Genomic DNA, 12,780 nt, shown 5'->3' on the forward strand with positions numbered 1-12,780 from the left:
TAAAAAACTTTGATTTGGGCTTTTGATCCCCTTTGTTCTCACAACCCTTCCCTCCCCCCTTTTGGTAGTCTCCAGTGACCTCTTCAAGGTCACTTCAGTCTTTATTTTTGGTAACTTTGAAAGATAGCTTCTTTCAGAGTCACCAAAAATAAGACTAATACAAACAAAATATATGTATTGATATGGTTGGTTGATGTTTTCTCAGTCCACTATAAGGTGTAAATAAAGGCATCTTTAGAAACGTGATTATTATACACCCGCAACACCGTCTAAATAAAAACTGTGTGCTAGCTGTGCAAGGGCAGCACCAAGACAACCCTCTGTCTTCACTGTACTCCCTCCCCTTCCACCCTTCCTATGTGGCTTACTCCATACATACACCCCTATACAAATATGTTAGTTTGGCATCTACTTTATAGAACTGAAATACTGAAATATATAAAAGTGTAGCAACCACATGTAATCATGATGGGATGAATGAATATTCTCTTTTTTTCCCTTTTTCAATTAAATTTATTGGGGTAACATTGGTTAATAACATGATGTAAATTTCAGGTGTACAAGATTTTAATGCCAGTGAGTTCTCCACACATCCAGGAGTTGTACCTTTCTTATTCAAATCCCCTATTGTACCATTTTACTCTGAGTTTTCCCACAAAAAGTTCTGATGAAATCAAGTTGATACCTGCAGCCAAATTGTTATACCTACTTATGTGTGTGTTGGTCTTTCCTGACCACATACCCCCCCACCCATTTATAATATTTATTACCATGAACTGGTAGCCAAAATGGAAAGGAAAGGTAGCCTTTAAAAATGACCCGATTGCCAGCAATCTTGAGAAAAAAGAACAAAGTTGGAGGTATCACACTACTTGATATCAAATTACACTACAAGGCCATAGTAATCAAAACAGCATGGTACTGGCATAAACATAGACACATAGATTAGTGAAACAAAATAAAGAACCCAGAAATAAACCCACACCAATATGGTCAATTAATCTATGACAAAGGAGGCAAGAATATACAATAGGGTAAAGACAGTCTATTCAATAAATGGTGTTGGGAAAACTGGACAGATACATGCAAAAAAAGAGAAAGAAAGAAAGAAACTGGACCACCTTCTTACACTATATACAAGCATAAAATGAAAATGGATTAAAGATTTAGATGTGAGACCCAAAACCATAAAACTGCTAGAAGAAAATATAGGCAGTAAACTCTCTGACATTGCTCTTAGTAATATTTTTTCTGATCTATCTTCTCGGGCAAAAGAAACAAACAAACAAAAAAAACAAATGGGACTACATCAAACTGAAAAGCTTTTGCACAGCAAATGAAACCATCAACAAAACAAAAAGACATCCTACTGAATGGGAGAATATATTTGCCAATGACATACCCAATAAGGGGTTAACATCCAAAATTTATAGAAAACTCACATAACTCAACAGCAAAAAAACCCAAACAATCCATTTAAAACTTGGGCAGAGGACCTGAATAGACATTTCTCCAAAGAGGACATACAGATGGCCAATAGACATATGAAAAGATACTCAACGTCACTAACCATCAGAGAAATACAAATTAAAACCACAATGAAATAACACTTCTCACCTGTCAAAATGGATATTCTCAAAAAGTCAACAAATAACAAGCGTTGGCGAGGATGTGGAGAAAAGGGAACCAACGTGCACTGTTAGTGGGATTGCAAATTGGTGCAGCGACTATGGAAAACAGTACGGAAGTTCCTCAAAAAATTAAAAGTAGAACTGCATTAGTATTAGGTTGGTGCAAAAGTCATTGCGGTTTTTGCAATTATTTTTAACCTTTTAAACCGCAATGACTTTTGCACCAACCTAATAATTCTACTAGCAATTCCACTTCTGGGTATTTATCCAAAGAAATCCAAAACACTAAATCGAAAATATAGTCAGACAGAAAAAGCAGAGAACCCTATGATTTCACTGATATGTGGTATATAAACCAAAAACAAGACAAACAAATGAGAAACAAAAACTCACAGACACAGACAATAGTGGTTACCAGAGGGTAAGGGGGGTGGGGGGAGGGAGATGAGGGGAAGGGGGATCAAATATATGGTGATGGAAGGAGAACTGACTCTGGGTGGTGAACACACAATGGGATTTATAGATGATGTAATACAGAATTGTACACCTGAAATTATGTAATTTCATTAACAATTGTCACCCCAATAAATAAATTTAAAAAAAAAGAAAAAAGAAAATATATACGCACCCCTATGTTCATTGCAGCATTATTTACCATAGCCAAGATGTGGAAGCAACATAAGTGCCCATCAATAGACAATTGGATAAATGTAGTACATTTATACAATGGAATATTACTTAGCCATGAAAAAGAATGAAATCTTACCATTTGTGACAACATGGATGGACCTAGAGCGTATTATGCTAAGTGAAATAAGTCAGACTGAGAAAGACAAATACCATATGATCTCACTTATGTGTAGAATCTAAAGAAGAAAATAAATGAACAAACAAAACAGAAATTCATAGCTACAGAGAATAAACTGATGGTTGCCAGATGGGAGGGGGGTTGGCAGCATGAGTGATAAAGGTGAAGGGATTAAGAAGTACAAATTGGAAGTACAAATTGGTAGTTACAAAATAGTCACAGGGATGTGAAATTCACTATGGGAAATACAGTCAATAGTACTGTAAAAACTGTGTATAGTGTTAAATGGGTACTAGACTTAATGGGGGGAACTCTTCATAAATTATATAAATGCCTAACTACTATGCTTTATACTTAAAACTACTATAAAATAATATTGAATGCCAACTATAATAAAAAATACATAGTCATGGAATGCAAAGTACAGTATAGGGAATATAGTCAATGGTATTGTAATAGCAATGTATGGTGTCAGATGGATAGTAGACCTGTTGGGGTTATCTCTTGGTGAGGTGTGTAAATGTCTAATCATTATGTTTTGTACACCTGAAACTAATAATAAAAGAATTGGCAGTTACAAAATGGTCACAGGGATGTAAGGTACAGCTTAGGGAATATAGTCAATAATATTGTAATAATTATGTACAGTGCCAGGTGGGTACTAGACTAATCGGGGGGATAACTTCATAAATTATACAAATGTCTAACCACTACCCTGTACCCCTGAAACTAATACAAAATAATGCTGAATGTCAATTGTAATTGAAAAAAACCACATAGACAAAAAAATGACACAAATAAACAAAATCAGATGTTTAAAAAACTGACCCCATTGCCTAATTCCCAGAGCTCATTTACACAGCTCAAAGGCCAGCACAATTTCCCTCTAAACTCTAATGTTCAATCAGTCTAAACCTTATGCCATTGTAAAATGAATGAAATTTTCTGTCTCTGTCACCGTGGCCCCCAGTTACACTCCTGCCTGCTGCGGCTCAGTAGGAAGAAGGTCTTTGTTGAAGGAAAGGACTGGCATAGAGAGCGCTCTAAGGCACCTCTGCTCGCAACCTGGCTAGCCTCCTGCTTCCACAGAACTATAGTCAAGTTTCCTCTAGAACCTCACAAGAAACAAAGCAGAGATTCCTGAAAGATTCTTCACCAAAAATGTCTGTTCTGTTTCAAATATCCCAGCACTGATGCTGCACCATCATTATTTATACTTAAAAAATATTTCTTTTGTCTAAGAAATTCCAGGAGGTACATGGGCTTGTTAACATAATCATGTAATTATAGTGACTGAAGTCTCTCTTCCTCTGCCCAATTGCACCTATTCCTCACTTAATTATTTTAATTCACTCCTAAAAGCCCTGCCACTACGTAAAAAGCTGTTAAATAAAAAATATTTTCAGTAATTTTATTGGAATAAATATGAGTATTCCATCCCAATCTAAGTTTCCCAGACCATTTCACAGATCAGATGGGCAATAGGCTTACTGGGTTATCACTTTGTGAGGTATATAAATGTCTAATCGCTATGTTGTTTGTACACCTGAAACTAATTAAATAAATAGAAAAATGTATCAAGTTCACATTGTAAAAAGCTACAATTTGGAAGTAAATGAATATGGTTTGTCCATAAAATGTAATGTCTTGCAATGGACATGCATTATACTTGCCAAAGGAGGAAGAGCAAATTTGAGAGATGGCTGGAGGAGGAGGGACAGGCTGCCATGGTTGGGAAACTATTGGACAGTCATATGGTTCACATTCAAGCAGAAAACTTTTTGGAGCTCATGGTTATCCTACACTCAAACTGCACCCACAAATAAAGTCATAGCACAGAAAAACACCTTTAGGGCAAAATAAAAGCTGAAGATGAGAAAGCCGTGAAACATATGGGAAGAAGGCTTACAAACAGCCAAGGGAAGGACTGAAGACGTTCCTCACCCCTTTCCACCCCACAACAGGAGGCCACCACCGCATGCTCCCCAGGAGTTTCTCCCAAGTTTTATGTGAGCTGCTGAGCTCTGAGATTCACCAGCCCTGTCTTTCCTTTAGCTTTGCTGGTTCCTGGGAGGAAGCCAGCAGCCCAAGGTTGTATGCCATCTTGTTTCAAGCACGCATTCTTCCCGATCTATGGTTCACAGCATAAAGCTTACGTCCAAACCTTTGACAGCTTCGTTTTTAAAATTCAAAAGTCCCATTTCTTCCAGTTCAAGAACATTAAATTTGGCTTTGTGTACCTGTGTTCCCAAGAAACACTAGGGGGAAAGTTCATTAGTATCTCAAACTCTGATGCCACAACTCATGTAAGTACAGGTACACGCATATTGACAACTACCACGTACATAGTTTTAAGGGGGGAAAAAAGACTACCTAGCACTACTGAAAGTTTTCCCTTGTTTTAGTTTGTGCTTTCTTCCTCAAAAACCCTCACTGAGTCTATCAAGTATGAAGGACAAGGATTTCTTTCTACATTTTACTGACAGGGAAACATGGGCAGAAAAAAAAATAATGCTATTAAATGATTTTCCCAAAATGCCAAAGACTGTGAATGCAAAGACTGTTTCAACCAGCCTTTTTATCTTCCCTGCAAAGAAGTGATTACTCACATTGTTTCCAATGGGAGGAATTAAGACTTCTTTCTTATCTTCAAAATCCAAGCTTCACATTTTACAACTGAATATAATTTTAAACATGCCAAATCTGGATCTAGTCAGAACTGCAAATACATCAAAATAATTGACAGAGTTAAAGCAGATGGTGATAGCAAACAACAGGGGTGGTTCATTCACTTATTCATTCCCCTGCTTATGCAACAAACATTGACCGGAAGCTTTATTTACTGAGTGCAAACATTTATTGGGTGCTCAGGCCTCTGTTAGCTGCCAGGGATATAAAAGGAAAGAAGACATAAACAATGCTTTCAAAGGGTGGAATCTAGGAGGGGAGATAGACATGTAAACAAATAATAGAGAAGAATTAAGTGCTATTCAAAATCCCAGGGCGATTATCACTGTCTAGGGGGGAAATACAGACTGGAGCAGGGGTTCTAAAGGCAAAGGGTCTTCAGGGCTGGTTCTTACAGCCTAGAAACAGAAAGACTAAAAGCTGAGATTAAGCAACACCACATGGTTAAAAGCTAAACAGACTGGCGAAAATTGAGACCCCCCAACCAGCTGCAAGAGATGTGCTATTGACTAGAATCATTAAACGGCATTTCCAACAAGTCTTAAAAATCCTGAAAACCAGTTGGTAGAAAAAAAAATGTGGAAATTATGTTGCTTTTTTTAAAGCTGACTTGTAATTTTCACCCTTTGGCAGGGCTCAGTTTATAAAGAGGAAGTGGATTTTTAATATATTTACTATAAAGAAGTCTTCAATTGGGTAAAATGAACCACAGTCTCTAGAGCACATGGCGCTAATAAAGCTAAACAGCCATTCCCCAAGGGTTCGTAAGTTACCCCCTGCAGCTCCCCCTTTTTTTTAACTGTTCAGAATTTGCTCTCCAAGCACCCTTCTGTGATGAAAACACCCAGTGCTGGCCTTGACGCAGAGAAAGTGCTTTTGACTGTGGTGGTCCTGAAATAAATCAGGTCTTTTTGAGAGGAACTTGAGGGAGTGAAATCTACAATTCACATTATCAGTCTGGGATTGAGTCCTTGTGAACAGCAGAAGCAGCAAACTTCAAACTTTATCAAGATTGTAATGCTCATTAAGGAAGTGAAATTGAGCCAGATTTGAAAGAAAGCACTGTAGTAATTACAGAGTTATGAAGATTTAAAAGCTATGCGTCTGGGCACGCAGAGCGCAACGTGTTTCCTTTGGGTTCAGAGACACCGCAATTACAGGGCTTAAGGGTAGCAAAGCACTGAATTAGAACTCCCCATTAGTTTGATTAATCACTGATGTGAATGCAGGCACTGGAATTGGCTATGGCTCAGTCTGATTTGTGTCTCTTCCTAGTCTCCCCTCCCCTTTTCTCCCTCTATTTCCTTTACAAGATCGGGGGTTGGGGAAGAATACAAACCTTGTTTTATTGATAAGAAATTGGGTGCAAGAAAGTTAAAACTTCCTGAAGCTTAATGATTTCCCTACGTTGGTGTAGGCTTTGCCAAGAGTTGTATAATAGTGTATTCTTTCTTCCCAGGCTGTTAAATGGTACAACAATGACATGTTAGTAAATCTAATAAGAAAATCAGAGAATAAAGTATTTTATGTGGGTGTAGAAAAGTTATCCTCCCGGGAAGCTCACTGAGATAATAATATATGATATTGCATTAGACAGGCTATAACAAACAAACAAGAAAACCAATATCTAGCCAATTAGCAATAATGGGCTAGAGTTTCATTCTTTGGAAGGAACTGTTACACCCTTCTGATCAACTTGACTAACAAATCTACTTGCAGAAATGGTGTCTTGCCCTGGAAAACAATGCTGCTAGTGTGAGGTAAGCATTTTGGGGTCAGGATATTTGACTTTTTACTTGGTGCCTCTATGTCACTACAAACCAAAACTACACAAGACCTATGGGTGGTTCCAAATGAATTTTTTTTTGATGAATGGGAACACAAGGCTCAAAAAGACCAATGCACTAATTCAAATCCAGCATGACCATTCAGAGCAAGAACTCTGTAAATGAAAATCCAGAACTCTTGACAGAAAGACACTTTACTGGACAGGACAGCTTTTAAATTGTGCAACAAGATGAACTTGGTGGGAAAGGTGATTTTGTCAGCGGGAGATTTTTTAATAAAAAAAGTAACCAAATTTACTTATGTGGCCCATTTTCATATTTACATATGAACTACAGGGCTCTTGGGATCAAACATGAGACAACCAAGCAGCCATGCCTCTTAAATTATTTTTCTGAAGGTGTTTTCTTTCTCCACCTCAATTGTAAAGATCCAGGAATAACATCCCAGGGCACAAAGTAGACATTTTTATTTCTCATCTTGTCTCAACGGTCTCATAATGGGTTCAACACGAGTTTGGAAATAATGAAAGCTTCTCCATGGAGAAACACAAGACTCACCATGAGGAACGATAGCACCTAGGTGTCTCCTATAGTAACGGCAACACCAGCAGAAACATTGCGGGAGTTCAAATTTCCTACTTAAGAGAAAAAGAATTTAAAAGGTGACTGTCCTACACACTCACTAATGTACAGATGGAATATCAGGACACTAAGATGAAAATAAACAGTTTTTTAAAAATTCTGCTGAAAAAAGTGATAAGCAAGTGCCTGGATTACAGGCTCATTTTCATCTGTTTTGAGACGTGTTTAAAGTAATTTCTACTGATTTGGGGCAGAACTTCACCCCTGGTTGCTAGAAAAGTCATAATAAAAGGATGGGGAAAGTGAAAAAGACAAAAAAAGGGATTTAAGTTTTTTAAATGATTTTCCATTTTCTTTTAATTGTGCCTTTATTTGCTCTTGGGAGTCAAGGCATTCATTTTGAACCACCTATAGGTTTTGTGTAGTTTGCTACAGTGGCAGACACTGTCATTTGCTTATCCTTTCTTCTTTTCTAACAGAATCTCGATTTTGTTCCAGGTAGCAATGGGGCCATCAAATCTGCTCACCATTCGATACTCCCTTGCACTCAGGATTGGCCAGATGATGCAGTTCTGGATAAAGATGTCTACATGGACATCTGCTAGAGATTTCTAGAAAGGTTTTGCTTTCCTGATATAGGTGCTGTCCCTCCCTGCTTCTTCCTTCTTCTTTGGCCCAGGAGAACGGACTCAAGCCTGAGATGGAAGGGCTGTCCTATACCTGTAACATACATAAGGATGGCAGCCTCATGCAAAGGAATAAGGCTCCTGGACTATACATAAGAGGGCAGAGCACTGCCCCAGACCTGCACTCCTCCCTCTTCCAGACTTCTTGTATCGTGAGAAGAATAACCCCCTATTTGGGTCAGCTACTATACATGCAGTGAGATGTACTTTTGGTAGATAGGTGCCAGAAAAGGTCAGGGAGACCACATCGCTAGGACTTGGTCATGAATGTGATACATGCATGAGAGAGAGAAAAAGAAGGCCAATTGCTAGGCCCCAAGATTGATGGGTGATTCACTGGGGCAAAGAATGTGAGAAAAGACCCAGACGCTTGTGAGTGTCTAGAGCTAAGGTTCTATGACACTATGAGAATGAAACCGACCCCTAACTCAGACAGAGATCAGGGCAGAGGAGGGACTTTAGCTAAGAAATGCAATGGCTCTCAAAGTGGTCATTTCAACACCTGGGCAGGATCTTTGTGTAGTTCAAAGGAAGGCCACTAAAGAGCCTGTTCCCATAGGCCCCAAAGCTGAATAACATGAAAGGGAAAAATGAACAGAAGAACAAAAAGTGATTGTATCATGATGGAAGGTACCCTCTGGGGGAGAGAGGCCTTGTAAACCATGGAGGCACTCAGAGAAAACTCTTTCTCGTTCTGGGGTAGACTATGTGGTCTCTGAGAATTCATATTTGTCCTTGGGAGATCTCTGCAAGTGTGTGTGTGTGTATGTGTGTGTGTGTGTGTGTGTGTGTGTGTGTATGTGTGAGAGAGAGAGAGAGAGAGAGAGAGAGAGAGAGAGAGAGAGATCCATAGCTATTGTTGGACAATCTGAAGAGTAGACACCCATCCAGGCATGCAGATCTTGAGGGACAGTGGACAGAACACCACCCCTGGGAGACTGCAGAGGTATTTGTTGACGAACTCAGACTGGAGAAAAGGTCCTGCGGGGGGGAGGGGAGGGAAGGGATATATCCTGGGAGAGAACAGCTCCAGCACAGGAACATTTCCAAAAGGCAAAAGGCAGAGGTGGAAGAAGGAGGGAATTCCACAGAAAGGAGCTGACTGGAGGGCAGGAGAGCAAGGACAGGAACTGGAGTGTGCCTCTAGGAGTCCCCCTGTGAAAGCTTAAACTCCTTGAGGTTTCCTGAGGGTCCACATTCTTTCCTTCACATGTGGTTTCCCCACTTTGATGCTCCTCAAACCTTGAGCACAGACTGCCAGACCCACATAATTGTCTGGCTGTGTTAGGGAGGAAAGTGAGAGAGCTGAGTCTGCCAATTACCCCTAAAACTCCTGGAGATTCTTGAAAAGGAACAACCTACGGAGATAAGCTCCTCCCAAGTTCCAGGCCTCCACCCACATGAAGTTTATAGCGTCCCCTAGTGGAGTGCGGAGTAACACACGACTCAGAGAAGCCGAGTGATGCAGGTAGACAATTTAAGAATGGACTGGAATTCAATCTGTCACTTTCCCAAATAGCATGGGGAAGCAACCTTAAGAGATGGAAATTTCCATTTGATTTACAGATGCAAAACACAAGGCCCAGTGCCTGGTTCAGCATTGGCACTTAGTAATTGGCAGCCATTATGACGATTATGATTGTTGAGATTCAGTTGCCATAGATATCTGGTGGCCTTAGATGACCTGAGCATGGTCCACAGAGTAAGAAGTCCCACAGGCTCTGAGCAAGTGGACTGTAATGTGGAGAGTTTGAGGGCATAATCAATCCAGCTCCAAATCTATCCTTAGCCTTTCTTCCCAGCAAATATATGTTGGCCAGCTGATGCTCATGAGTGTCACACTTAGACCATACGTCTGAAAACGTCTGGGGTTGTGCTTCTTGCTCCAGAAAAGCTCATTCCTGTTACTGTAGCCTCTTTGGTGCTGTTTCCCAAAGAGTCAGCAGGTGTTTTGAAAGGCCTACCACGCATCCTGCTAGAGGCCCAAGGAGGTCAGAAGATGCTGCAGGAGGTGAGAGAAAAATCAGAGCCAAGTAGGGCCAATGGGTGGGGTAGGAGTGGAGAAGAGAGGAAAACGACCAGACAGGGTCCCAACAGGACACATATGGTACATTCAAATGAGGATGATTTAAAGAGGGTTCTTTTACACAATGGCAGTGCGTGGGAAAATGCAGTAATTCAGGGCAAGCAGCAGAACTATTACCACCCTTAGGCCTAAAGGGATGAGGGGAGAGAGAAGTTACCAAAAGGAGAGGGGCATGTAGGCTTCCTTGAAAGAAGCAGTGACCTTAGGTCAAGGGACAGAGTCAGCCCAAAGAGGGAACTGAGCAGAATATCTGGACCTTACTGTCTTCCTACCCTCTGATTTACTTCCAGAACTCTCCATAGTTTGAACCCAACTGTAAACCTGTGGACCAAAAAATAAAACCCAAAAAAACCCTACTGACATAATTTCCATGATCAAGCACCCCAGCCACAGAGCGGACTGGAGAAGGGTGAAGAAGGGCAAATAGAAGGTACCCAGCACAGTAGAGGAGGGACATCTAAGAATTGATATTGGTATGGGGTTTTGTGTTTTTGTTTTGTTTGTTTATTTTGTTTTGTTTTATCAAGAAGGTAAGACAACAGGCCCTTTAGCAGGACAGGCTGAGTATAATTATCCCAGAAATGATGATGGGTTTATGTTCACCATCCAAACTCTCTCTTTGCTCTTGGGGTGAAAGACAGTTTCATTTTGGCAACAGTCGTGCCAGGAATAGGAGTAGGAAGAGAACACCCTAGCAAAAAAATAGCGTTTTCGGTTGCAGCGGGCGGAACGGTGTCTCCTTCACTTTGCCCTCCAGCCCCGGCAGCTGCAGCCCCACCCACAGCGAACCGAGCGGCTTTAGCTGCAAGGGGAAGTGGCGACCCCTCTCAGGAGACCACTAGATCACCCATTTCTGCGGCCTCGCCATGGCGACCTACGGACAGAGCTGCGCGCGGCCAATGTGTATTCCTTCATCATATGCTGACCTTGGCAAAGCTGCCAGAGATATTTTCAACAAAGGATTTGGTTTTGGGTTGGTGAAACTGGATGTGAAAACAAAGTCATGCAGTGGTGTGGAATTCTCAACATCTGATTCATCTAATACAGACACCGGTAAAGTTACTGGGACCTTGGAGACCAAATATAAATGGTGTGAGTATGGTCTGACTTTCACAGAGAAATGGAACACTGATAACACTCTGGGAACAGAAATCGCAATTGAAGACCAGATTTGTCAAGGTTTGAAACTGACATTTGATACTACCTTTTCACCAAACACCGGAAAGAAAAGTGGTAAAATCAAGTCTTCTTACAAGAGGGAGTGTATAAACCTTGGTTGTGATGTTGACTATGATTTTGCTGGACCTGCAATCCACGGTTCAGCTGTCTTTGGTTATGAGGGCTGGCTTGCTGGGTACCAGATGACCTTTGACAGTGCCAAATCAAAGCTGACCAGGAATAACTTTGCAGTGGGCTACAGGACTGGAGACTTCCAGCTACACACTAATGACAATGATGGAACAGAATTTGGAGGATCAATTTATCAGAAAGTATGTGAAGATCTTGACACCTCAGTAAACCTTGCCTGGACATCAGGTACCATCTGCACTCGTTTCGGCATTGCAGCTAAACATCAGTTGGATCCCACTGCTTTCATTTCTGCAAAAGTCAACAACTCTAGTTTAATTGGAGTGGGCTACACTCAGACTCTGAGGCCTGGTGTGAAGCTTACACTGTCTGCTCTGGTAGATGGGAAGAGCATTAATGCTGGAGGCCACAAACTTGGGCTTGCCTTGGAGTTGGAGGCTTAATCCAGCTGAAAGAAACCTCTGGGAATGGGTATCAGAAGATTAAGATTTGGCCTTAATATATTTCCAGTGTGACCAGCAAGCTTTTATCCCCCAAGAAGGTGATCAAAACAAAGGATGATCTAAACGAGAGTTGTATTTTAAATATTTACAGTTACTTGTTAGCTGGTTTCTAGTTGAATTGGTTATCTAACTATTTACCAATGCTGCAGTCTTGCAGTAACCTATACATTATTTACATATATTTAACTGTTAAATGCGCTCCCCACCAATAATGAAATAGACCTTTATGAAAACTGTAAAAAAAAAAGAAAAAGAAATAGAGTTTTCCCTTGTGACTGCTGATAGGACCACAGGGAACTAGAAAAAGATATGGTGAGGGGGTAGGATAAGGTGCCAAGGGTGGGAGTGGGAGAGAGCAGAAGCGTTCATAAAGAAAAACAAACCTTTGGCAGTCAGAGAATAGCAGAGTAGAATGTGACTATACAAAGTGTAGTCAGGGATTCTTAATAAAGGACATCAGCCTGGAAATTGGGGGTGAGGTGGGGGCAAGGAATGGGGTCCAGTTGCTGTATCACATTTTTCATAGTCCTTCTCTTTTCATCCAACGTCTTCCTGGAAGTTGTATAGACCTTTCCCTAACACCACAGCGTGTGTGTGTGTGTGTGTGTGTGTGTGTGTGTGTTCACTTGTCACTAAACGATCAGCATTCAATAAAACGCTTCTATTTTGGGGCATTACCATCTCTAAAACAAGATGCAGAA

At 40.6% G+C, this 12,780-nt stretch overlaps 1 protein-coding gene across 1 annotated transcript; it reads left to right on the plus strand.

Annotated features, from left to right (window-relative positions):
- The first annotated feature begins 11,102 nt into the window (after positions 1 to 11,102).
- LOC308494782 (non-selective voltage-gated ion channel VDAC2-like) lies at positions 11,103 to 12,295 on the plus strand. Its single transcript, XM_081042703.1, has one exon. The coding sequence runs from the start codon at positions 11,135 to 11,137 to the stop codon at positions 12,017 to 12,019; it is 885 nt and encodes a 294-aa protein (XP_080898829.1). The 5' UTR covers positions 11,103 to 11,134; the 3' UTR covers positions 12,020 to 12,295.
- Positions 12,296 to 12,780: the final 485 nt, after the last annotated feature.

This window comes from Rhinolophus hipposideros (assembly GCF_964194185.1).
Source record: "Rhinolophus hipposideros genome assembly, chromosome: X".
Taxonomy (NCBI): Eukaryota; Metazoa; Chordata; class Mammalia; order Chiroptera; family Rhinolophidae; genus Rhinolophus; species Rhinolophus hipposideros.